General features: G+C 41.2%; 2 protein-coding genes across 3 annotated transcripts; one reads left to right on the forward strand and one right to left on the reverse strand.

Annotated features, from left to right (window-relative positions):
• MAIP1 (matrix AAA peptidase interacting protein 1) lies at positions 1–7,153 on the reverse strand. The gene is made up of 5 exons (XM_061608077.1): positions 6,654–7,153; positions 5,457–5,528; positions 4,256–4,382; positions 2,629–2,773; positions 1–245 (listed from the first exon to the last, which is right to left on the reverse strand). Exons 1-5 carry the CDS (start codon positions 7,044–7,046, stop codon positions 167–169), a joined length of 816 nt encoding a protein of 271 aa, XP_061464061.1. The 5' UTR covers positions 7,047–7,153; the 3' UTR covers positions 1–166.
• TYW5 (tRNA-yW synthesizing protein 5) lies at positions 6,851–26,134 on the forward strand. Of its 2 annotated transcripts, none has more exons than XM_061608076.1 (9): positions 6,851–7,368; positions 7,720–7,912; positions 11,930–12,084; positions 15,743–15,812; positions 19,823–19,867; positions 21,006–21,143; positions 22,547–22,634; positions 23,347–23,463; positions 25,862–26,134. In XM_061608076.1, the coding sequence occupies exons 2-9, from the start codon at positions 7,775–7,777 to the stop codon at positions 26,116–26,118; spliced, it is 1,008 nt and encodes a 335-aa protein (XP_061464060.1). In that variant the 5' UTR covers positions 6,851–7,368; positions 7,720–7,774; the 3' UTR covers positions 26,119–26,134. The 2 variants fall into 2 exon arrangements, with proteins under 2 accessions (XP_061464060.1, XP_061464059.1); XM_061608075.1 differs by having other exon boundaries at positions 6,851–7,313.
• Positions 26,135–26,538: the final 404 nt, after the last annotated feature.

The following is a 26,538-nucleotide window of genomic DNA, read 5'->3' on the forward strand; positions in this document are numbered from 1 at the left end:
TGTGAAATTTCCAAGTCTGGTGGAAAAAGATTTTATTTTTATGCTTCGGAGCAAGACTGTGTGTGGGTAATCAAGAAGTACAAAAACAGTTCAAGAAAGATTGTGGCACACAAATCTTGACATACGCCAGAATATTAATAATTGTCTATGAAAGCATTCAGTGTATTCATTCTAATAGTTTTGGATGTTCAATCCTTGTAATTGTCCAGTCTGGTTTCACACCTTGTGTAAATTCTCTTTGAAATCTTGGGGGGGAAAAGAGAGAGGAGACTGACATGAGCAAACAGTAGAACCTACCCAAATCCTTTATAAAGCATTTAGTATTCTTGCAAATGCAAAACTGAGCTGATGAATAAAGTGTGGCACTGTAAAAATAGAATCAGGTTTAGCTGCTTAATCCCTTAGGCAGGGAACCACAATACCTAATTTGTGTCAACACCAACAGAAATACTAGAGAAGGCTTCCAGAACTCTTACACAGCAGAGCTCTTATGTATTGTTTCAAAAGGTTACAGTACAATCCCAACCATATCTACTCAAAAGTCCTACTGAATTCAATGGGGGTTACTCCCATGTAAGTGGAGGTAGTATTGCAGCCTAAATAGTTTTTTCCTACATACTTTCAATTAACAGATGAGCTTCCTAGAACCCTGGAGAAATCCAGAGCCTCACCCAAGGCAATACTTGTAATTATTGAAGAAAAGACTGCATGTGTACCCCCAAGAAGCCACAAACCCCTATGCTCAAAACACAGAATTAGCAGAGTTGCCATGACTTTGGAAGAGATGTAGGAAGAGAGGAACAGCATGGAATGAAGGCAGAGTATCACCATCTGTTCTCATTGTTAACAGCAGTGATTGTTTATTCTCCACCCCTCATTCACATAAATAATAAGGCAACATGAAAGATGGCAGGGAAGGCAAAATGAGAGGCAAACTTCAATCTGGCGCCAAATGCCGAATTCATCAGAATGAATAAAATGTGAATTGTATTTTGACATTTCTTTAGAGGCAACACGTTCTTATGTACTATTTCAAGAATAGTTCATTAACAGGAACTCTCCCAGAGTACAATTCTTTCTAGTTGGTTTTTGGCATCAGCTAGAAGTCAATTCCTTTTGGAGCCTGAATTTTCCACCAGTCCTCACATTTTCAAGATTTTTCCCAAAAACATAAGAACTAGAAACTTAGTTGGAACAGTGAGTTTCAGCTGGAACTTGGAATGTATGAAGTCAGAAAAACACAAAAATTGGCAGTTTTGTAGAATCATAGAATAGTAGAGTTGGAAGGGGCCTACAAGGCCATCAAGTCCAACCCTCTGCGCAATGCAGGAATCCAAATCAAAGCATTCCTGACAGATGGCTGCCCAGCTGCCTCTTGAATGCCTCCAGTGTCAGAGAGCCCACTACTTCTCTAGGTAATTGATTCCATTGTCGTATGGCTCTAAAGGAAGTTTTTCCTGATGTTCAGTCGAAATCTGGCTTCCTGAAACTTGAGCCCATTATTCTGTGTCCTGCACTCTGGGACGATCGAGAAGAGATCCCGGCCCTCCTCTGTGTGACAACCTTTCATGTACTTGAAGAGTGCTTTTTCTATTATTTGGATCTGGTATTTTGTACAATCTTATTCTATTTTGAGAACTTCTGTCTTAACTCCTCTTCCTTTTTACAACTTGGGAGAAAATTATTCTCAATGATCTTACTAAGAAACCACACTGATACTAACATCTCTCTATAGAAAACCAGTTACTGGGTTCCATCACACTAAGTGTGGCCAAGAAAGAGAACACAGGGTTTGTGTACATAAGAACAGCTTTGATTCTCGGTGTCTTCCTTTGAGATCTAAATGGCAGTTAAAGAGAATAACCAGGGTAGATCCTAAGGACAGTGTTGCCAAGAATGGACGGGGATGTGTACACACAAATGTATCTCTGGGTGGAGAGCACTGACTTTCATGTCGTGCTTCTGCAGAGAAGTGCTTGATCCTTTGTGCTCAATGAACTTTGGCTCTAATCCTTGCAAGATTAATCTGTGCTGTTTGTACCACAAAGGGTGGTGACAAATATTTTGAATATTTAAATAATGGTTCTGCCTTACTGGCCAATAAATAAGTTGAATGGTTCCCTATTTAGCAAGCCAGTTACAACATTCTCTCTTTTGCAGGAGAACTATTTAATGCATCTATTCCTGGCCTCAGCTTTTATTTGCCATTTTTCACATTTATATCTTGTGCTGTCCCCCTACAGCTTAGAGCAGGTGACAAAGATGTCATTTTTTTCATCCTCACACCCACCTCATGATAATTTTCATTTCAGGAGAGGGCATACTGAACCAAATGGCGTTCCTGTTACAGGCTTTCCAAACAAACAACTTTCTGAGAAGCTATGCCTGCCTCTATATCAGAGTTCCTATAAAACATGGGGCAGGGAGCAAAGAGTGACAATGTTAACACCCAACACCCTTTCCAGTTGGTTTATAGGGTGGAGACAACATTTCTCTCAAGATGACTGGTCTACTCTTAAGCGTTTTTCATGAAAGAAAATCCTTGACTAAAACACACTGATTTGATTGGCCTTTCTTTATACACAGAGTACAATTTATGGATATGCAGAAAATCAGTGACACACTTACTCATAATTTGCTGTTAAAAGGCGCTTTGTTTCCTTTGAAGTTTCATCTCGAAATTCAAATACTTTGGTTCCTTCTGGAGTTTCATCAGGGAGGTCAGCGCTAGTCAGATACCAGAAACGCATCAGGATGCTAACAAACTTTCTTCCTGTTTGCAAGATGACAGGGATATTAGAAACAGGAAAACTATTTTATAGCCTAAGACACATGGATTCTTGCTAAAAGGGCAGAGGAGACAGATGCCTCATATAAATACAAACATACATACACGGCCTGATTTGGAAGACTGGTATACACATACTACTGATTGTAAAAATAAGAAGGTAAGGAAGGTGGTGGGGTGAGGCACTGGCCGCCTGAGGAGGAAATTATGCTATTTCCACACAGTTCCTCCAAAATTCTTTGGTTGTGTCTCCCAAAATGGAGAGCCACTGCGTTCCTCGAGTTATGTGGTTCTTCAGCAATGACCTGTTTCTAGAATCCCTTGCTTTGCTTGTGAGTAGGCGGGCTACTACTCAAGGCGAGGGCTGTCTCAGGCTCAAGCCCACTACCTCTGTGACAGGGCTACTGGTTCTCCTGTATCCTCCCTTTTGGTGCTCTTCTTCCTCTCAACCCCTTTCAACATGGAACTTGCTCTTCCCATCTGGGACACTCCCTATACATCCAAAGTCTCAAAAGCGTTGACATGCAAGAGATACACAACAGAATCTTATGTATGCTTTAAGGTTCTAAGCATGGAACCCCACTGGTCAGATATGAACTGGAGCAAACAATAAAATTAGTTTATTACATTTATATCCTGCTTTTCCTCCAATGAATTCAAACAATCCTGTTACCTAGCAGCCTAACCTCCTGAGAGAGAGAGAATGATCCAAAGTTACCCCAGTGAGCTTCCCGACTGAATGGAAATCTGAAGCTGGGTTTCCCCAGCCGTAGTCCAAACCAATCCAAGGGTGGATAACCTTTTCTGGTTGGTGGGCCACATCCTTATCTCCCCACTCGATGGCCCAAACTTGACAGGTGGGTGAGGCTGCTCACCTGTCAGTCACTTGACATCACTATGACATCAGGTGACGCTGTCCTTTGAAGCCCAATTGTCAGGACTGCAAAGTGAAAACTGAAAGCAAAAAGAGAATCTTGGAGCTCTCCTTAAAGGGCTTTCAAACAACCCCATGCTGCTCTTTGAACCTCTAGATCAAAGTTGCTGGGTGGTGGGAGTGCACCTTGCTCCAGCAAAGGAATAATCAGAAGCTCACTTTAAGCCCTTTATTGTTCGTTTGAAGCTCTGCCCTTACTTGCCACACCCCCGATGTTATGGATAATGTCAGGTGTAGGGCAGGTGAGTGTGGCTTGCCCAAAATGGCATGGTGGTCCAAATAGGTAGGTCTGATAGGCCACACTTGGCCTGGGGCTCAAATTCCCCACCTCTGCTATACAGCATATGGCAAGGATATACCAGGAAATAAACAATGTACAGGATCCAAGTAGCATGGAAGCCCTCAATACTACAGCATTGGAACCAAATGGAAGGAAAGGGTACTTTGAACAGTATTACAAAGGGGTGTGAAATATGTTTCTCCAATAGCTCTCAAAGGATTTAAAAGTAAAGTATTTTGAAATGGATGCATACCACTGTCATCATAGCGAATGCCAACATCTCCTGCTGTTGTATACATTATTTCATCCATATCAGCAGCTAGGGCACTTCGGTGGCTTTCAGACAGTGAAGAAAGCTTCTCTTTCAGCACCTGCAGCATCTGATTTAGAAGTGACATTGTTAACATTAGGCCTGCACTGGATCTCTGAAACCAGTAAATAAATTAGCCAGCCGTTCAATGCTGACAAAGTTACAGAAATACTGCACTGCCTTCTTCACCCCTTGGTATAACTCATACTGTTCCCCCACTTTTACTTTACAGGAGGTGATGAACCAGGAAGTTCCAGTTCCAGAATTTAACCCCTACATGAAACTTATGGTCTTGGATTTGGGAGCCCTTCCTCCAACGAGTGGCTGCTGGCTGAGATTGCTTGCTGATGAGGGGAAAAGCACTCTGTATGTGTTCATAGATGTTCTTCTTAGTACCACTACATATCTTCCAGGTTTGAGCTTTCCCTCTGAAAGAGGTTCTGGAGCTGTGCCCTGTCTCAAATGCTTGCTGCTGGAGATGGCAGTGAAACTGAGGGAACAAAGTTTGGGGGAAATCTAAGAATGAAGAGAGTAAGAAGTAGCAGCAGCTAGGTTACAAGCTGCAGTATGCAGGGATGGGAGGAGAGAGCCTGCTTCTTCCTCTTCTCAGAAACTCAAGATGTTTTTTAGGCGGCTGTCTCTTCCTTTGGTTCAGCACTAGATGACAGTAAATATGACCCAAAACATATCTTCTAGTCTTAATTAGTCAACTTTCAAATCAAATATTTATTGTTAAGGTAAATTACCAGCATAAAACAGAGACATAATACTCTCATAAGAGACTGTCCTAATATACAGAGGAACAAAATGCAATAAAATGGGGCAAGAAAATACAAAATAAAATTGTTAAAATATTATATGTTAAGATTGTTAAGACAGAAGATTATGAAGTTCCAAGAGAAAAAAAAAGGTTGCAAGATGGCTAGGGTCAGTTCTTGGCGAGTTTTACTTGCTACAGCACAAAATTTGGCAACATTAAAAGTAATAAATGTATTTTGGTCAGAAAGGAGATGAAAGTAAATATGACCCAAATCATATCTTCTAGTTTTAATGAGTCTACTTTGTACTCTGTGAAAAATGATCAGATTAAGGAACAATGGAAATAATATTGGTTTCACCATAATGGTGGACATTAAATGCTTACCTCTTTTGATACAAGCTCCTCTAGCAGATCATATTTACATTGAGAAACTAGCCTTGAAACAAGAGCAAAAGCCTAGAAGACAAGACAAATAATCATGTTTATTCAAAAGTAAATGCCTCTGAATTTATCAATATTCACTCTGCAAAATTAATATATACAGGATTGCAGTCAGTGAGATTTCCTCCCTCTTTCAATGCACTTTCATGGTGCAGTTATATTCCTGAACCAAGCCACTACAAACAGGGAACCAGGGAGTGGTAGTTATTGTAGGCCCAGTAGCCTGGAATACAGTATAATAGTAGTGCCTTGCTTGTGCAGCTTGAAAAAGGAAGGTGGTATGGTCTCAAACGATGGAAAGTGCAAGAGAAGAGGAAGGGGGGCTTGTGTTTCCTATAGAACCAAGGGATGGTGCAGTAGAACCCCCGACCCCCCGAGATGAATCCCAGGCAACTGGGAAGTCAGAGTTAGGATTGAGACCTTTCTTTCCCTTATTTGGGTTGCTGTGCCTGTAACAGTGCCTCAAAATCTAGAAATGGAGTATGTGCAGCAGTCTCCATCACTATACCTCTGGAGCTGTGGTGGTGGCGAGACAGGGAACAAGACACAAGTCTTGCTGGATCAGACTAAGGATTCATCTATCATCACACCCACAAGTAGGGCAACAGCTCTCCATCCACCTCTATTTTTAGCATCCATTTCTCAACGGTATACTGCCTCTAGGTTTGAAGGGACCATTTAACTATCACTTACTGATAGACATACTCTCCATGGACTTGGCTAACCCTCTTAACAGCCTTATATTTAACAACTTGCCACAAACGACTAGGAGTGAGTGGGCTGTCAGGTTGAGATGGCACAGCTGTCTCCATATCCCTTTGGATAGGCTCACACAGAAGGGATGGCTTGTTTCATCCCTCCTCTGCCAGTCCATTTGATAGAAGATAATTTCGTTTCTTTACTAGCCTGCTAAATCGCTAAGAGTTCGAATGAAAAGGAAGATGCAGAGGCTTCTTTTTCTCTGCAACCAGCACAGAAAGCAGCCTGCTAAACTTTGGAGTTGGGGGACAGGCAGGCCAGTGACTTTTGTGGGCTTATTTACAGGCTGCTCAGACAGCTTCACCTGTCTTTAGATAGGAGCGCTGGATAAGAACTGTGGTGAGGTCTGCGGTGTGTCCATGTACACAAACATCCCCTCACCTGCCGGGCCCCTTGAGTGAACTCGTCGACTCTGAAATCCTGGTCGAAATAAGCTCGGATGAGGAAGAAGTAGAGGCGGGTGCGGAGCCACACGAGGGGGTTGGGGACTCCCACGACTACCACTGTCTGTTTCCGCCGCTCATTTCCCTCCGAGTCGCTGCTATAGGGTCGTACGGGGGGCAACGGCAGGCGGGGCGTCGACGGCGAGACAACCGTCCAGGGAGAGGGAGGCCGGGGCAGCCCGAGCCAGCCGGGCTTGGCCTGAGACGCGGCCGCCGAGAGCAGGGAACAGCGGCGGGTATGGGCGAGAGAGAACCGCAACAGCCAGCGGCAACGGCTGTAAGAGGCCCCCACGGGCAGCGCCATCGCCCGCCGCCTCAGCCCTCCCGTCATCCCACGGAAGTCCTGTAGTGAAAGAGATCCGGGTAGAAAGAGAGCCGCGTAGAAGGTTCCTCTTGAAGGGGGGGGGGAGAATTGTGGAGTTCTTCACCTTCCCCCTCCCCCCCATAGGAAGCTGCCTTATACTGAGTCAGATCATTGGTCCATCCAGTACTATCTTCACTGGCTAGCAGCGGCTTTCCAGGGTTTCACACAGAAAGACTGTTCCTGTCCTACTTGGAGATGCCTGAGGGATTTCACCTGGGATCTTCTGCGTGCAAAGTAGGTGTTCTGCTACCGGGCTATGATCATTCCCTTCCCAATTACCGAAGGAGAGGTAAGAACTGTTTGGTGATTTTGGTGAAGTTGTCCGGAAATGGTTAGGAAGGGCCCCTAAAAGGAAGAAAACATGCCACACGTGAGCAGACCTTAGGGGACCCAAATGCCTGCTTTCCATGGGTTAGTAGTCATTAGCGGAGCTCGTTTTAAAGGAGAAACGTCTCCGTTCCTCTTTTTACTAGCTTCTTGGTTTTATGGCTGTCTGTTACATGGCGAGAAGGCTGTGTTTCGATGAACGCACCAGAGTGGGATCGGGGTGGCGGCCGAGGGTGCCCTAGGCATCCCACTTGTTGATCCCACCTGTTTGTGCATGTGCATGTTTGTGATTATTTATCCCCACCTGCGACAGGAAAAGTAACTCCTCGGTCTACTTTGCTGAGAATCCTGGTTGCCGGGAGGAAGAAATGAGATCGGGACACGCTGGCGGAAATGATAGGCAGCCTTGGCTCTGCATGGTGGCTATGGAGAGGCAGCAAGTCATCCCCCTGGCTCAGTACCCTGAAGTCACCCGGGAGAGCTTCCTGCAGGACATCTACCCTTTGGTAGGTAACGTATGGATACTTGAGAGAAATTTCCTCCTTCATTTCCCGGAATCTCCCGGAATCACTTGCAACTAGCGCTGTAAAGATACGCTTTCTTACAAAACGCGTAAAAACTCCATAGAACACAATGAACTGCCACTTTTCTTTTTAATTATTGTAATTGTTTTTTCCAAACAAATAATATACATAAAATGAAAATATAGATCCACAGAAGATCAGAAAATACAATACACATATGATTGATTGATTGATTGATTGCGTATACCGCCCCATAGCGGAAGCTCTCTGGGCAGTTTACAACAGTTAAAAACAAATATACAAATTTAAAAACACATTTAAAAAAAAACAACTTAAAAATACATGCTAAAATGCCTTGGAGAAGATTATAACCAAAACCACTGTCCATTTAATCAATACGGATCTTTATAAAATCAGCAGTCATACAGTAGTCAAGTCCTTCCAAAAAGATATGTGCTGGTTCCACTTCCGGGAAGGGTGACTTAGCCTGTGCCTGCTTTTGAGACGGGCTCCTGCCTCAAAAGAAGCTTATTCAGATATATCAGTCAGTTTTTTCTTTTTTTTTGACTGATTAAACTTCTCCCGGGTAGGGAGAAACGAAGAGATTAACCTCAAAGCCTATTTTTGTTGGGACGACCAGATCTCATTAATTTATGGGACGAGGTCCAGCCGACGAAGGTGGGATGGATTTTCAACAGCAAGCTCTATCTGTTAAAGCGAACGTTCATCTTATCTTCTAAGAGAGAACGCACTAACAGGCAAGCACCCTTCTTTCTATATTTTTCTTTTACTTGACTTAAATTGTTGCTGTTTAAAAGAGATTTGCCAGATTGATCGGTTTTTGACATCTCACTGGGGAGCCGTAACTTCTCTCTGCTACGCACTAATTAATAGCTTATCTCTGTTTTTGTTGCAAAAAGCTGTCCTGGATTTGCATTCTAAAGATACACACAGAAGAGGGATTTCTATTCCAGATTTTTATTTTGAAAAATATTATACTGTTTTGAGACTACTCTCTTTTTGGTCTATTTTATTTTGACGAATCTGTTTCTTGACGATTGCCATTAATTGCTTCGATCCTGGGAACTGCATTTTGTTTACTTAACTATTGGAGAGATAAGGCTGTCTGCTCTGTTTATACTGTGATGTCACCAAGTTTGGAGTATTAACCCAATTGTTGCTGAAATAAGAAGTGGTTTTCCTATATTTTTCTTTTAAAATGGCAATTAAGAAAGTGGCTGAGAATCTGGAAATAACTATGTTTCAGAGAATAATGAATGAGATTGAGATAACGAAAATTGAATTGAGTAAAATGAAGCAGGAGATTAAAGATATAAGGGTCCCTGTGAGAGAGGTGACCCTGGAAGGGGTCCCTGTGAGAGAGGAGACCCCGGAGATTGGAATAGGGGTCCCTGTGAGAGAGGAGACCCTGGAGACTGGAATAGGGGTCCCTGTGAGAGAGGAGATCCCGGAGATTGGAACAAACGTGGAACAGGAACAAGATTTGGAGTCTATGGACTTTAGAAATAAAATCTATTGTTTGGAACTCAATGTTATCTCTGAAGAAATTAATGAAGATTCTAGAGATAAAGTTATCAATGGCATGGATTATCTTCTGGACTGGAATGATGTGATGGAGCCCAATATAGAGAAAATCTATGGAATTAACTGCAGCCATGTGACAATGGAAAAACTTTTAAGAGATGACCCAGTGTATTTTGAAAAAAAGAACAGAGATATGATTTTACAGCAGTATTTCAGCAACTTATTCAGAATGGATGGCAAGAAAATATTTGGGATAGAGGTAATTCCCATCAGACTCTTATTATATGACTATGGCTTTGACAGCAAGATTATTATGGAATACTGATAATGGAAGATTGGATATTGAAATTACTGGACTTAACAAGACTACTGAAGATGGAAGATGGAAAATGGAACTAATAGAGATAATAGAACAATGGCTACTGAAATTACTGAACCTAACAGATTCTGATGTGATGGATTAATTGAAATGTTTATTTTGACTATGGTTATGACAATAAGATTATCATAATTAGTAATGAGATGGATTAATCGATATGCTTATCTGGAAAAAAAAAATTGATAGATATATTTCTTAAAGAATTGAAACCTCTCTTTGACTTTTTGTGGAAAGAATAAAGTAATGTTTATGAGATTTGATGATTAAGTAAGATAACTACTGGAGGAAAGTGATTTTATAATATGACTTAAGAGACAGGATTGCTATATATTATAGACTTATAACTGATTTGATCTTTGACAAATGGGAAGTCAATATTTTACTCTTTATTTTTTATTTTATTTTATTTTTTTCTTCTTTTCTTTTTTTCTTTTTGTTTAACTATTTTTGATTTTGTTTTTTGTCTTTGAATGTTTTATGATTTTGTCTTGTATGTTTTATGAAAATCTGAATAAAAATTATTGAAAAAAAAAAAAAACAAAAAGATATGTGCTGGTTTAAGAAAATGCTCTGTTGAAATATTGTTATTTATATATGGGGGGGAAACATAAACCTATCAATAAATAAGTCAGATCTTGTTCGCCCAGACTTATTGAGTAACTTTGTCCATTGAGGCTAAATTCCATACTGTTGGGAAGAACTATTCAGACTAATCTGCAATTCAGTTCAGTATTTGTTTTTAAAACCAATTGACACAGAATATGCATACCTACTCAGAAGTAAGACCTGTTGAGTTTAGTATGGCTGGCTCCCCGGTCAGTGGGCGTAGGATTGTAGGGTGCAAGACTGCAGGCTTTGGCTTCCTCCTTGCACCAACAGAGGTCTATCAATGGAAGCAGTAAACACCTATTGGTTATTGAACTATATCGCTTTATATCAAAAGTTCTCAAACTAGTTTTCAGTAAAATATCTGTCCCCTTTCTCTGTTTTTGCCCATGTTACATATTAGATTGTAAGCCCCTTAGGGGAGGGACCTGCTTTTTTGCATTTTCATCAGGCATAATAAAAGTGCATAAAACTGAGATGAGTTGTTTTCAAAATCAGTTCTACAGATTAACCCAGCATTCCTAGTTAGGCATAGCCTGTCTGAAAGAGGAGGTACCTTTTGAAAACTAGGAGCTGGACAAACGCACCTCTGGGCAGGGAATGTTGTAACTGGGCCCCCACTATTGAAAATATGTGAGATTGCAGCTATCCACTGCACCTCAGATGGCAAAACATCTGTAAAAGCATATCCTCAGGTGATCTCAATGCCCAGGGAAGGACATATGAAAAGATGTTTATTTCTTCAGATAAAAGATGATCCAGACCACTTAGGTTTCTTAGCCCTTTGAATAGTGTTTGGAAACCATCTGACAATCAGTGTGACTCAAATATTTTGTGGTTCTGCATCCTGTCAGGATTCTGCCTGATGCACTTTAGACCTTGCCTTGTTTTTCAGTGGATTGGCTTTTAGTTTAGTGGGAGAAACTTTCAACTGGCAATTCAGTTATGCCTTCCTAATACTTGGATTCATTGCTTCCTTCTTCCTGCTCTTTGCTTGCTGTCTTTATTGAAACTATCTAGAGATGTAAATCCTGAGGACAGTATTGATTTGGACCAACAAGATCCAGACTAAGACTGCAATCTTAAACACACTTACCTGGGAGAACGCTCCACTGAAGCTAGTGGGACTTCTTTCCAAGTAGACATGTTTAGGATTGGGTTGCACAGCTCAGCCATGAACTTGCCAGATACTGTAGGCTAGCCACAATTGCTCAGCCTCTGTCTCCAGGATAGGGATAATAATTGTGTACTTCACAGCTGCAACATGATGTTGGTACTGACAGCATCTAATTTCCATTTGAGGAAAATGTACACTTTGAAAGTCTGTATGTGCCCTTGCATTGATTAGCAACATTACATCAGTACATTCTTCAGTTGATCATTACTGTGGGTGTGGCTGCTGGCAGGAGAAGGCAGCACAGTGGCAAATATATTTTGCAATAATCCTATTTTTCTTCTTAAATTTTTAGAGAAAGCCAGTAAAGCTGAAGGGAATCGATTTGGGCCCTTGCCTGACCAAGTGGACAGTGGATTACCTCTGTCAAGCATCAGGAAGTAAAGAAGTAAAGGTTCATGTTTCTGCTGTGCCTCAGATGGACTTCCTCAGTAAGAACTTTGTGTATAGGTATTCCATTTCAAGCCTTATTCTGTTTTTAGAGGAATGCTTCTAACTTTTAAAGATATAATACTTCTGCTTGAAACTGTGTGTAACATCAGTGCTTTCACTTTGGAAATGGTATTTCAAATTACCAGTTGCTATTCTGCTCTGATTTTGAAGATTTAAGACATTTTCTCCCAGGAACAGTTCCCCTGTTGAAATCACTGTTCTGTGAATTCTGTTTTTAAACAAGAGTATTTTTTTCGCTCTCTGATTCAAGCGCTGGAGGAAGTGCTTTGAATCTAGTCATCTTGCTCTGCAGAGGGGAAAATGTTCCTAAAACCAGATCTGCAGAGTTTTCAAAGGGGCTCCCTGTGAATCAAGACTATAGGTTGTATCCAGTGCTGCTGTTCTGCTCATGCAGCACACTTCTGCTTGTGCAATGGAACTTTCTCCTTTTCTTCCCTGCAGCCCCTCACACTTTGGGGATTGGGCAATCTACCAGAGTAGATTTGGGGGGTGGATGAGGACAGGAAGGGGAAGTCCCATTGCACAAACCAAAGACCACTCTTGCCGCATTCAGAATTCTAAAATGCTTTGATCTTGATAGGATTTCTGAAAGGAAGTTGTTACAGATAGCACTGAACTCGGATAATTCTGATAGTGATACAATATATGTGTGTGTGCACGCATATGTGTGCATGACAGAGTTGAGTATATGGTGAATAACCTGTGCAATGGGTACTGGAGCTTGGTAATTATACACAATGGGGTTTATTAGGTTGCGTGACGGGGTAGCCAACATGGTGCTCTCAAGATGTTGTTGGGCTACAGCTCCACTGTCGGAGGCAATATGCCCCTGAATGCCAGTTTCTGGGAATCATGAGTGGGGAGAGTGCTGTTTTGCTAAAGTCCTGCTTTCAGGCTTCTCTTAGGCTTGGCCGCTGTGACAACAGAGTGCTGGACTAGATTAGCCATTGGCCTGATCCAGCAGGACTCTTTTTATGTTCCTCACTCCCCTCAGCCCAACCAATGGTCAGGGATGATGGAAGATGTAGTCCATCAACATCTGGAGCTCAGCACATTGGCTACCCATCTTATAGGGAGACAGGAGGCATGCAAAAGACCTAATCTGTTTAGAAATGAGGTGCAGCTTCACATAGGTTGAACAACACTGTTCTGTTGAAGTTCTTCAGGAATAATGGGAATGTATTTCTCTTTAACAGGTTTCTCATAAGTTTCTGTGGCTGGAAGCAATAAAGTGATTAGATAGAGTTATAATTAACTGAAAATGCATATTTATTAAAATCCTTGGGGGCACATCAGGTTTGGTGGCATTTTGCTTGCAATGTTTTTTGAATTGTTGGAACTGTTTTCCAAGGCCTAATTGCCATATTCCCACCTCCTTGATACAGAGACCTATTTGTTTTGCTGTGGCTGTGAATAATTGTGCCGTCTTTTCCAGTGAACCAAGCAGGATGATGTCACCACCAGTTGTTCATCCAGCTGTCTGTTAGCTTAGGAATCTATCTAATCTATCTACCTATCTATCTATCTGGGTGGTTTAAAACAATTAAAAACATTAAAAACAAATTTAAAAACACATTTTTTAAAAAAGCAATTTAGAAAAACATGCTAAAATGCCTGGGAGAAGAGGAAAGTCTTGACCTGGCACTGAAAATATAACAGTGTTGGCACCAGGCGCACCTGGCATTTCAGACAAATGCTTTCTTCTACAGCTCCTTTCCTCATGATCCAGTTAGTGACCCATTCAAACACCAGTAGGGACGTTATGTGCTCTTGCTTACATTTCAGACTGCTCTGCATAGATGAAAATGAAAGTCTTGATTTTGTATAAAGTCATAATCATACATGAAGAACACAAACTTATTATGCCAGGGTACTTCTAATGAGTTCCATTGAAATCAGTGGGACAGGCAGCATGATCCCAAGTGAATGTATGTGGAAGTAAGTCCTCTACCCCACTGGTTTATTCTGACATGCTTGCCAGTATTAGCAGGACATAATTACCAGCATAAGCAAAACATTAAAAATACTGATATTGTGCAAAGCTGAAAACATAAATTGATAGCCAATATAAATTTAAGCCAGTTAAGCAATATGTACTCTGATCCTAAGCACATTTACTAGGATAGAAGGTCTCTATTGATGTTAATGGGACTTACTTTCTAGTAACAGTGCTTATAATAGCAGTCAGGCTGAAGAATCCTACACCTGAGATAGGCCCCAATTAAGTCAATGGAATGGTCACCATATGCAGTGTGCAATGAGGCTGGGAGGGCATGAGATGAACATACAGGCACAAAATACAAAAATGGAGTAAAATGACCGCCATTCCCTAGTGTTTCTGGAAACTCTGATTCCACCCCCATGTCCCAAATCAGGGGCAGAACCAGTGAGCACTCCCACGTGCTTTGTGGAAATGGGGTGGAGCCAATCCTCCAAGGCTGAGGCAGGAGCCCTCAACATGGAAGAAACACAGACAAGCAACCTGCAGCACAGTCTGCTTAAGTATGTCCCTGCACACGTAATGCTCTGACGGTGGGTGGTTCAAATCCCCTGCCCTGGGCAAAACGTTTTTACCTCTTTTCCCCAGTTCCCCAATGGAAGAAAGGCATACAACCAACCAGAAGCAACTAGCAAGGGAATCCCATAGTATGCTATACTAAATGACAACATACATTGTACATCTACTTTGTATTTTTTTGAAAAAATACCTGCTTTATTTTCTTGGGTTTTTAACTGTTTTTATTGTATTTTGTAAATTGCCTTGAGTCGTGCGTGAAAAGTGATTAATAAGTAATAGTAATAAATAATAAACATACATACTGATGGCCGTCATGCACCCAGGGAGAAAATATTTTGCACCCCCCCCCTTATAGTGTGTCATGGGAAACTTGGGACAACAGTAGGAGGGAGCTCCAGAGACAACGAGCACAGCCGTCAAGTGGAAGCACCCTTGCCAAGGGAAAGCGCCCTGCCCTCTGTCTTGGGAGCCCCACAGAAGGAGGCATCCCCCCTCCCAGTTGGTGGGGAGAGGAATGTAGAAGTCAAAAGGGGGAAATATTGAAATGGACAACTCATGCCTGGCCAGCCCTGCCAAGGTAATACACCAATCCTACCTGGGCTGGGAGATACTCAGGAGTACACTGTCTTCATCCTGGTGGCTGGGGATGGAAAGTGGGGCTCTAGGCAGAGAAATGTGAATAGAGACCTTGCGTTCCCTGTGTGGAAGGTGAGTATTTTGCACCAGGTCTGGGGCTTGTGTAAAGTGTGATCAACGTGAGCCATGGGTGTGGATTGACAGGGCAGGATGGGGTGTAAATGGGCTACTTTCCTATCCCACCTGCGGCTCTGGTTTAGCCATATCACTGGCATATTTCCACGGGTAGAATAGCTCTGCCATGGTGGTGGTGCATCTGACATTCTGCTGGCTACCACTGAATCTTGTAGCCTGTTGGCGGGCAGATTTTGAGTATAGGGCTGTGTCTTTATATGATATCTACCGTGTGTGTGTGTTCCTTTTAGTTTTGTGGGTTTAAAAAATAAAACTGAGTTAAGCAGGTGGTCTGGAGTAATTATCGGTATAGTGTCCGATATTTGCTAAAAGTCCTCTGTCATGTAAAACATTTGCATAGTTTTAAATATATATTATTTCTTTCAGAACATTGCCTTTTGATGTATTTATAAGGAGAGCAGCTGAAGCCAAACATACAGAGTACTTTATTTCAGAGGTAATAACTGCATTCCTCGTTCTGGAGAGCTGTTCTTTATACATGCATTGTCATTAACTACAATAAGGTTGGTTATATGATAATAGATTGATATGAGTTTTAATGCTCTTTTTTTTAAGCAGCATTTCTTCTATGCCAGATTTGAAGCTGCTTCAGATACAGTTTCACAAGCACTTCAGTCTCTATACTTAGGATCTGAGGAGCTACTTTAAACATGTCATCCCATATTGCAAAACGTTTTAGTGTTTGTTTTGTGGCATGAGGGGGCTGCTCTTTGAGGAGCACAAGTCCAAAGCCCTCATGGGCACATGGATTAGCTGTGTGGCTGTGGGATCTCAGCATAGGTGTAGAACACAGCCTTACAGCACAATACCCAGAAGTAAGCCACATGGTATTCAGTGGGGCTCATTTTCTGGTAAGACAGTTTGGGATAGCAGCCATTGAGTAGACAGACTCAAAATGTTTAAGGGATTAGCTAAATGATAGTGTTTCGTTGATTAACTGAGATCAACTGTCGTGTTCAAGATTACTGTACAACTTATTGTTGAGAGAGACTGTGATATTTTAATAGTTTAATCAGTTGGCTTATAACAAGCAGGCGAGTAGCAACTTACACATCTTTTTTTTTTTTTACAATAATTTTTATTCAAATTTTCATAAAACAGAAAACAAAATCATAAAACATTCAAAGACAAAAAACAAAACAAAACAAAAATGATTAAACAAAAAAAAATAAAATGTTGACTTCCCATTTGTCACATATCAAATCAGTTATAGGTCTACAATATATAACAATCCTGTCTCTTAAATCATATTATAAAATCACTTTCCTCCAGTAGTTATCTTAATTAATCATCAAATCTCATAAACATTACTTTATTCTTTCCACAAAAAGTCAAAGAGAGGTTTCAATTCTTTAAGAAATATATCTATCAATTTTTCTCCAAATAAACATGTCAATTAATCCATCTCGTTAATAATTATAATAATCTTATTGTCATAACCATAGTCCAAATAAACATTTCGATTAATCCATCTCATCAGAATCTGTTAGGTCCAATAATTTCAATAGCCATTATTCCATTATCCCTATTAGTTCCATCTTCCATCTTCAATAGTCCTGTTAAATCCAGTAATTTCAGTGTCCAATCTTCCATTATCAGTATTCCATAATAATCTTGCTGTTGTAGCCATAGTCATATAATAAGAGTCTGATGGGAATTTCCTCTATCCCAAATATTTTCTTGCCATCCATTCTGAATAAGTTGCTGAAATACTGTTGTAAAGTCATATCTGTGTTCTTCTTTTTTACAAAATGCACTGGCTCATCTCTTAAGAGTTTTTCCATTGTCACATGGCTGCAGTTAATTCCATAGATTTTCTCTATATCAAGCTCCATCACATCATTCCAGTCCAGAAGATTATCCAAGCCATTGATAACTTTATCTCTAATATCTTCATTAATTTCTTCAGAGATAACGTTAAATTCCAAACAGTAGATTTTATTTCTAAAATCCATAAACTCCAGATCTTTTTCCAATTCCACATTTGTTCCAATCTCCAGGGCTTGTATCTTCCCTTTATTTTTTCTTTTCTCATCTCTGATCTCATTCTCCTCTCTCACAGGATCCCCTATTTCTTTAAGCTCCTGCGTCATTTTGCTCAGTTCAATTTTCAGCTCCTTACTACCCTGTCGCAGGGTTTGTTTCGTTATCTCAATCTCATCCATTATTTTCTGAAACATAATTACTTCCAGATTCTCAGCCACTTTCTTGATTGCCATTTTTAAAACCACGAAAACAAAGCAAAACAAAAATAAAGAAGAACCACTTCTTATTTCAGCAACAATTGGGTTAATATTCCAGGCTTGATGACATCACAGTATAAACAGAGCAACCTGCCTTATCTCTCTATGTTCAAGAATGCAAAACAAATTTAGTTCCCAGCATCAAAACAGTTAGTGGCGTCGTGAAGAAGCAGATTCTTCAAAATAAAATAGACCAAAAAGAGAATAGTCCCAGACAATATAATATTCCTCGGAATAGAAATCAGGAATAGAAATCCCTCTTCTGTTTATTATCTTTAGAATGCACTTCCAGGACAGCTTTTTGCGACAGAAACAGAGATAAGCTGTTAATTTCGTGAATAACAGAGAAGAGCTATATCTCACCCAGAAGTTGTCCAAAGCCGATCAATCTGACAAATCTCCTTTTGCTGCAACAATTTAAACCAAGTAAAAAAAATAATAGAAAGAAGGGTGCTTGCCTGTTAGTCCGTTCTCTCTTTAAAGAAAAGATAAACGTATCGCTTAAGCAGATAGAGCTTGTTAGGAAGTCCGTCCGGCATTGTTGGCTGGACCTTATCTCATAAATTAATGAAATCCAGTCCTCCCAACAAAAACAGGCTTTGAGGTTGATCTCTACGTTTCTCCCTGCCCGGGAGAAATTTCATCAGTCAAAAAAAAAAAATGTTCTGACTGATTTATATCTGAATAAGCTTCTTTTGAGGCGGGAGCCCGTCCCAAAAGCAGGCACAAGCGAAGTCACCCTTCCCGGAAGTCAGCAACTTACACATCTGATTTACACATCCACAGCATAAAGTGGTTTAAATCAACCCAGCATTTAAAAAAAAAAATCTGATGAAATCCCCAGTATCTCCACTTACAAAGATCTGGGAGCAGTGATGGAAAAGACCTCTGCCACAGACCCTGGAAAGCCACTGCCAGTCTGAGTAGTTACTACTGGGGTTGATGGACTTAGTATAATTTATTTTATTTTATTTATTTTGTTTCATTTTTAAACCGCCCATAGCGAGTAGCTCTCTGGGCGGTGAACAAAACAAGATTAAAATACAACATACAATAAAATCAGTGACGAACAACAGCAAATTAAACAAAAACATTAGATAGAACATATTGACATTAAAATTAAACATTATAATAACATTAAAATGCCTGGAAGTATAGCCAGGTCTTAACCTGGCGCCTAAAAGAAAGTACCATAGGTGCCAGGCGTATCTCCTCAGGTAGGCTGTTCCATAGTTCGGGGGCCACCACAGAAAAGGCCCTAGATCTAATAACAATCCTCCGGGCATCCTGGTGAGTTGGTACCCGGAGGAGGGCCTTGGATACTGAACGAAGTGAACGGGTAGGTTCATAGCAGGAGAGGCGTTCCACAAGGTACTGCGGTCCCACACCGTGTAAGGCTTTATAGGTCAAAACCAGCACCTTGAACCTGGCTCTTCCTATGTTTAGATCAGCCTTGTCCAACCTTTGGGTTCCCAGATGTTGCTAGACTGCAACTCCCATCAGCCCCAGCCAGCATGGCCAATGGTCAAGAATTATGGGAACTGTAGTCCAGCAACATTTGTGGCCCAAAGGTTGGACAAGCCTGGTTTAGATGATCTTTGGGGCTCATGATTAAGTTAGGAAAGAGGGGGGAAATGTTTTGGAACATGATTAGGCTTTACTTTATTCTGCTGTTTGGTTATGGTTATTGATATTTTTGTTTTTATCATCTGTCCCCAGACTGCAGAGGGACTTCAAACTATCACTATTTTCAGATGGGGTTCAGCTACATAACGGCAAATTCAGGTCCTATAATTATAGTTGACTGGGAGGTCTTGCACAACACAAAAGACTGGACTTTTTTCAAAAAGGAAAATGAGGGGGAAATGCACTGGAAAGTGTGGGATAACACTTGTTTGATGCAATGTCATCTAACCTCCCTGCAAACAAATCAGGAAGAAAGCTCAATAAACAGGTCATCTGGAAGTGCCCCAGGATTGAATTGGCTTTAAATCTATCTGAATAAATTATCATCCAGGACTTACTTTTGGAGTTTCATTTTTTTTTTAATGTTCACTTTCTTCAGTGAACAGAGCAAATGTCAAGTTAGTAAATTAGATGTGTTCTAATAAGTCCTTTGGTTCTGCCTAAATGCCACCATTTTATTAAATTAGCAAGATGCTGATGTGCATATTTCTTGCAGTGACTTTTGTCTTTTTTTAAGGATGAAAAGTACTATTTGCGATCACTGGGAGAAGATCCACGAACGGTGAGTAATGGTGGAATGTAATGGCTCATCTTTATTTATTAATTATTTGATTTATATCTCACCCTTCCTCCCAGCAGGATCTTTAGGAGTGCCAAAAGTGTTACTTAGATTTCCTGAATGTACCTCATCTTAATAAGGTGCTTAGCCTCTGTTTTTTGAAAAAACAGAAGGGAACAGGGCACTATGAATCTGGTGGGGTGGGAGAGAATTGGCTGGACCCACATAGACAATTAGAAGAAGCAGATTCTGGACATGGTGCAAGAGGATTTTTCCTAAAAAATTCCTAAAATTTTTCTGCCGTAAGTCTCTCTGACCCGTATGATTTTGGAGGTAGATTTGAAAGTATATAAGCAATGTTTGCAATAGCCTCCCCCTAGTCATGGAGGTTCTGGATCTCACTTTCCTACATGAACTTCAGCCTTGTTACTCTTTTCATGCCCCCACAACTGCTCCCAACATGCCCACAGCTCTCCTACCCCCTAATTTAAACAAAGCTTTTTGAATTGGAATTGAATGCGGGGTTTGGAATTTTTTAAAAATAATGCATGTAAAACATATGCAGAATTACCACATTTGCACACACTATAGTGTTGTCTGTTTATCCTTCTGCGTGTAAACTTTAAACAACCATGGGTGTTGTGGCTTGAGCACTCTGATTATCGATTCCATGTTTCACTAAAATGCTTTTTTGGCAGCTTATACCAATCAATCCACTGAGTCAAATATTCAGTATAGGAGGAACTAGATCAGTATCTAAGAGGTCCTCTTAAGGTATTGCAGTATGTGTGGGAAGAAATACTGATGGGCCTGCTGCTTAATGATTCTTAGCTCCTGCTGAGGAATGAGATCTTGCCCGTATGCAGTAGGGCCCCACTTTATGGCGCTTCGCTAATGCAGCGGTCTCAATTAAACACAATTAGACTAAAGCCCCACTCATATGGTGCTTATTCCGTTGTTACGGCAGTTTTCGGGTGTCGTGCACCATTCTATTCAGTGAGTTCCGCTTTTCAGCGGGAGTCCGGAACGTAACCCGCCATATGAGTGGGCCCTACTGTATAGCATGTCAATAGTTTCTTCCTTCTTCCCTTAGATCTGGCACTTTATAAAAAATCTAAATATGGACCTTTCTTTGTTTCAGGAGATTGCAGACCTCAGAAAGCAGTTTCCTGTGCTGGCAGATGATATACAAATCCCAGAATACTTTGAAAAGGAGCAGTTTTTCTCCACTGTCTTCCGCATAAGCTCAGCAGGACTGCAGCTTTGGACACATTATGATGTAGGTGATAGGGTTGGCATCATTTTTTGTTAAAAATGCTTAGAGTCCTATCTTATGCTTTACGGGCATAAAGCATAAGATATCTACACCACCACACATAGGGCCTTTAAGCTTGGCACAGCATGCTTCCTGAAGTATTGCCATTATGCTAGGGCTTTCTTACATTTACACTGCAATACTATACATGTCTACTCAAAAGTAAATCTCCTTGAGCTCACTGAAGCTTACTTCTACAGAAGGGGGTATAGGATTCCAGCTTTACTCATTTATTACTAAGATTCAAATACTCAACCCTTCAATCAAACCATCAGGACAGCTTGCAATAAAATACTGAAAACTCAAAAACAGTACAAAAACAGGCAGATACAGAAAAAGAACAATCATATAAAGACGGAATAAAACTTTGTGTGGGAAAACAAAAAAGGTCTTCGGGAGTTATATCTTTCAGAAGACCCCCCATTCAGTCTGTGGCATTTGTACTGAATTGCTACACAATGCAGGCGGACCCAGGAAGCTTAGCTGGCTTGTGAATGGCTGCTACTGAGAGTCTCCACCTCAGTCCTTTTCCCGTTCTTTTTCCACTTGTGGCATGGAGACTTAAGTGCCAAGATGAGTGTAGTGTGAATTGTAGAATCTGTGCCCAAGTGAAGATTACATCCACACCAGCAGTCCTGGTTCAGTTTATTTTTTGTTGCAGCTGGCACTTGTTTCTCAGCCCGCCTGTCCCCTGCTCTTTCTGTATGTATACTCCACAGACCTCAAGGAGCGATGCAGAAATTACCTGAAGGCCCTCTGGCGGGCCTTGTCAAGCGGTGGGCTGGTGTGCTAAATTAGAGCAGGGGCACATGCAAAAGCAGGTTTGGTGGGAAAGGCTGTGAATGGACAGTATGTGTGTCCAAGCTTGAGCATCACATGGTCACAATGTTAGGAGGGGTTTTGGTGAAGGGAAGAGTTATCGCAAGCAGTTGGTGGCACGCATCAAGGGAATTGGATGGTAATGAAGGTGTATTGGCAAGCAGTTCCTTTGGTGGATAAAAGGGTGTGGAATACTTCTCCTAGGATTCCCTAAACTTTTCATTATATGATACTTTGTTGGTGGTACCCATCTGTGGAAAAATGCATACATACTTTGGCACCTGGTCTATTCTGCTTGCTCTTTCCTGGTATAAACTGGGCTTGGTATTTTGGGAGTAGGTTCATATGAATATTCTGACTTAGCTGGACTTTCTATTTTAGAGGAAGCCTAATATAGTTCTCCCCCCATCCACTTCGTGAGCATTCTCTGATTGGGTCATAGCAAACAGTTACTGTCTTTACATAACTCTCTTTAGTATAGCTGCAATGATATTGAAATACTTCTCCGGTCACATGGTAGTTAATACTTGTCATTTTCACATTTGTAGGTAATGGATAACTTCTTAATTCAGGTGACAGGAAAGAAAAAAGTTGTACTGTACAGTCCCCGTGATGCACCATATTTATATTTATCAGGTATGTATGTGCTATAGGAACAGACTTCTTGTCGCTCAACAAACCTTCCTTCCTTCTGCGGGGCCCCAACATTTGCTCTGGTAGGTAGGTGCTTGGCATTGCTTCCAAGCTTTTTTTAAAGAACACAGACAAACCCAGTCCTTTTCACCACTGAGACAGCTAGCCAGTGTAAACCACTCGTTAATGAGGTGCAAATTGCTAGAGATCAATTGACAGTTGCCCTGATTAGCACCATTTGCATTCTAGATGAGACTGAGTTGCAGACTTTATGTTCAGAAAGAAGCCAAACATGCAAACAAGCTTTAGCAGAATCACTGAGTGGAGGAACCCAACAGGATTATAACAGAAAATTCCTGTTTTTATATGAAATTCTGGTGGGGTATGTTTGCTATTAGTGAAAATTGTTTCTAGTATTTTTACAACTGAGGGAGAGAATGTTACTCATTGTAATGTCTGCACTTAAACTACACCATAGCTGAATTTGATTCAGTAATATTTGATAGCTGCAAATGTCAATCAGGGTTGTAGAATGCGGGTACTGTTGACAGCATGGAGCTCAGAGGGGCTACCCTGTAGGAAGGGTTTGCGTGCACACAGACATTGTTTTTCTCCCTGCCTTCCTTCTACTGGGATGCCTGCATAGTTTGTTTACAGCTTTGAAAGTGATGCTACTGAACAGAAAAGCAATAATGTCCATTGAAATATTTATTAGGCACCAAGTCAGAGGTGCTAAATGTGGACAAGCCAGATTTGAAGAAATATCCTCTCTTTGTCAAGGCCAGGCGCTACGAGTGCCAGTTAAAAGCAGGAGATGTTTTGTTTATTCCAGGTAAGAGGACATGGAAACCTATCTCCCCCCCTCCCACTTTCTTTCTTGATTGCTATTTAGGGGCTATAGGGGTACAAATGAAATGTATACCCATTTGTCTGATCCGCCTCAGAGCTCCAACAATAGCTAAGGAGAAACAGTGATGACGTATCACCTTCTATTCATGGAATAAGCTATGTTTGAAAACATGAGGAAAACACTCTTTTTCATTAATCAAAAAATGTATATGCCACTAACAGTCCAAAAAACTCATGCTGACCATCAGTCAGCTTAAATCATGTGGTACAGCCCTGCTATAACCATGTCAACACTGGTTTTTACAAGAGGATGCATCTTTTTCGGACTGCACCTAAATGAATGCTGCATCAAACCTATTTGATTTGCATATCAGCAGGGCCGGCCCAGGCGGGGCCCTTGGGTACCAGCCTGCCCTGGGCCCCCTCCGTGATCCATGGAACTTAAGCATCTGCGGACTGCAAGACAGGAGCTTCCGCGCCGCCTGCCATCCCCACGCTTCACCTACCTTTCTGTTGTTTTTTGTGGTGCGCGCTGGTTTGCTATCAGCCAAGATGGCGGCAGAGGCTTCAGCCCCTTAAGGAAACCTTGGCCGCCAACTTAATTGATGGCAAATCTGTGCGCCGCAAAGAACGGAAAGGTAGGTAAAGCAGGGGGATAGCGGTCTGCGGATGCTTCCGTGAATTGCGGAAGGAGAGCGGAGTGCCTCCTTTAGCTCCAGGGGCCCTCGGGCCAGTGCCCCACCTGGCCGCCCTTTAGAACCGGCCCTGCATATCAGGTACATTTTGCATGCAGATACCTCTTCAATAAAGCTCTTCTGAAAAACGCAGCCGTACTATGACAGCATTGCAGACAGATACAGAAGTGGAACTACTTGGATATGAAAGTACATTGGTAGCCCTACAACAGCGGTGGGCAACCTCCAGTCCATGAGATCCCATTTGGCCCATGGGGCCATTTCCACCAAGCCATGCCTACCTGCTCTACATCTGACATTGTATGTCAGGTGTGGAACAGGTAAAGATCTGATTCAATCAAAAGGGGTTGCAGGCACTGCTGAGCATCAGGGTTTGTGAAGCACAGCACTTTGCAGGCTATAAACCCTGTATAAGATTTTTATTTTTTCTTTAATACCTATTCAAGTCTTTGCCATCAACCATGGCACTTCTTTTTAGGAAGATGAGTCACTCTTGATAGGGATATACAGAAAGTTTTTTCCCCACGTTCTTTTCCTTTAAAGAGAAAAAGAGAATGGATTTTCCCTGAAGCCTTGCAAAAGGCTGTATCTGAATACCATTAAGAAAAGGACTCCTTCGCAGGTTTCAGATTAAAATGTTCTATATTTCAAAATGCTTAGTTGGGAAGCTTTATTTCAATTTATGCTTAAATCAGGCCTCCCCAAATGAAGAGCCACTAAATCAAACATAGTTCCTTGTCCATGCAAGGCAGCCTACCAATGAGTTAACCCCCATTTTTGCTCCTGGACTTGGACTGTGAAAACAAGGGTGGGTGCCAAGTACTTTGCAGGCCAAAATTACATGGTTGGTGGGCTATATGCAGTTTGGCGAGGTGCACATTATATAGGCCTGGTGCAGGTGTTTGATTATTCACACAGGACCTTAGGAGTGGGTTAGAATTTAGTCATACTGTGATCTCAGTTGTAGAAAATCTTAAGCTCCACCTAACTTACAGAAATATACCATGCCTATAATTAATATTTACATAAAATGCTGAAGACATTTACATAGGAGTCTCTGCCAACAAGAAATGTTCTTACAAAACAATTACCATTTGCCAGCCATAAAAAAGTTGTATTTTTAAAAAAAATCAGAGCATTTGCACAATACAGCACAGGGCTGGGGAGTCGGAGTCGTGCAGTCGGAAGCAATTTTGGGTGGAGTCAGAGTCAGTAGAAATGTACCGACTCCGACTTCAAAATAAATTTTGATTGACAGTTTTTAAAAAATATAAATTCAGAATGTCAAAGAAGCTTCCCATGAAGTCAGCTGTAGTTGAGCATTTCACCATAACTCAAGATGGAAAACATTTTGTGTGTCAGTGTATGACACAGGACCCAGATGAAGACAAATGCTGTGATGCCAAGATCAGCGCATATTCAGGCAGCGATAAAAATGCTCCTATGAGAGCTTCCAATTTAAAAAGACATTTACAGCCCTTTCCAGGACTGTGGAGTTGGAAGCAATTTTGGGTGGAGTGGAGTCGGACAGTAGAAAAATAGAGGAGTCAGAGTCCAAGGTTTGGCGTACCGACTCCACAGTCCTGATACAGCATACTCTTAACTATTCACAGCAGTATCTTACAAGTACTAATTACTGCATTCTCTATAAGACGTTTTCATTCCAAGTGTTTTTTCCCCTTACAGCTTTATGGTTTCATAATGTGACTTCTGAGGAGTTTGGAGTGGGAGTCAATGTTTTCTGGAAGCACCTTCCTTCCAATTGCTATGATAAGACAGACACTTATGGAAACAAAGATCTTGCTGCAGCCTCAAGAGCAGTACAGATTTTAGACAGAGCCCTGAAAACCCTAGAAGAGCTACCTGAAGAATACAGAGACTTTTATGGGCGGAGAATGGTTTTACGGATCCAAGAGAAAACCTATAGTATTAACTATGAATAAAGAGCACTTTCACAGACTTCTTGTGACTCAGCTCCAAACATTGCACATGGACACTTTGGCCCACAAACCTGAGAATCTTTATTGTTAACCATTTTCCACTTCATGTTTGATGGGACTTTGCCCCAAGATCACATAATAAATCTGGAGCATTAATAGGCACACAACACCTTGCAATATGCCACCAAAATATAACTGGATTAAAGGGTGAAGTATGGTAAGATAAGGCACAGAAAAGAATGATTAGAGCATAAGGAAGTTATCAAGTTTGTAGATTGTTGCATAGCTTTGAAAAGTAGACCACAGTTAGTGGGCCTGTTAAGTCAGCTTGTAAGTAGTCAATTACCCAGTTGCCTTTGGCAAGTAATATCAGGGTAGGGTAAGGAACAGCTTTTGTACACGGGAAGAGTGGATTCCTTTTCT

This window comes from Rhineura floridana, chromosome 2 (genome assembly GCF_030035675.1).
Source record: "Rhineura floridana isolate rRhiFlo1 chromosome 2, rRhiFlo1.hap2, whole genome shotgun sequence".
Lineage (NCBI taxonomy): Eukaryota > Metazoa > Chordata > Lepidosauria > Squamata > Rhineuridae > Rhineura > Rhineura floridana.

Coding starts and splice junctions, on each gene's coding strand:
- MAIP1 (XM_061608077.1), bottom strand. CDS start 7,046: ATGACGGGAGGGCTGAGGCGGCGGGCGATGGCGCTGCCCGTGGGGGCC. Junction 5,529..6,653: donor TCACTCAAGGGGCCCGGCAG/GTGAGGGGATGT, acceptor CTTGTCTTCTAG/GCTTTTGCTCTTGTTTCAAG. Junction 4,383..5,456: donor AGGAGCTTGTATCAAAAGAG/GTAAGCATTTAA, acceptor CTTCTAAATCAG/ATGCTGCAGGTGCTGAAAGA.
- TYW5 (XM_061608076.1), top strand. CDS start 7,775: ATGAGATCGGGACACGCTGGCGGAAATGATAGGCAGCCTTGGCTCTGC. Junction 12,085..15,742: donor AGTAAGAACTTTGTGTATAG/GTATTCCATTTC, acceptor TATTTCTTTCAG/AACATTGCCTTTTGATGTAT. Junction 15,813..19,822: donor CAGAGTACTTTATTTCAGAG/GTAATAACTGCA, acceptor TCTTTTTTTAAG/GATGAAAAGTACTATTTGCG.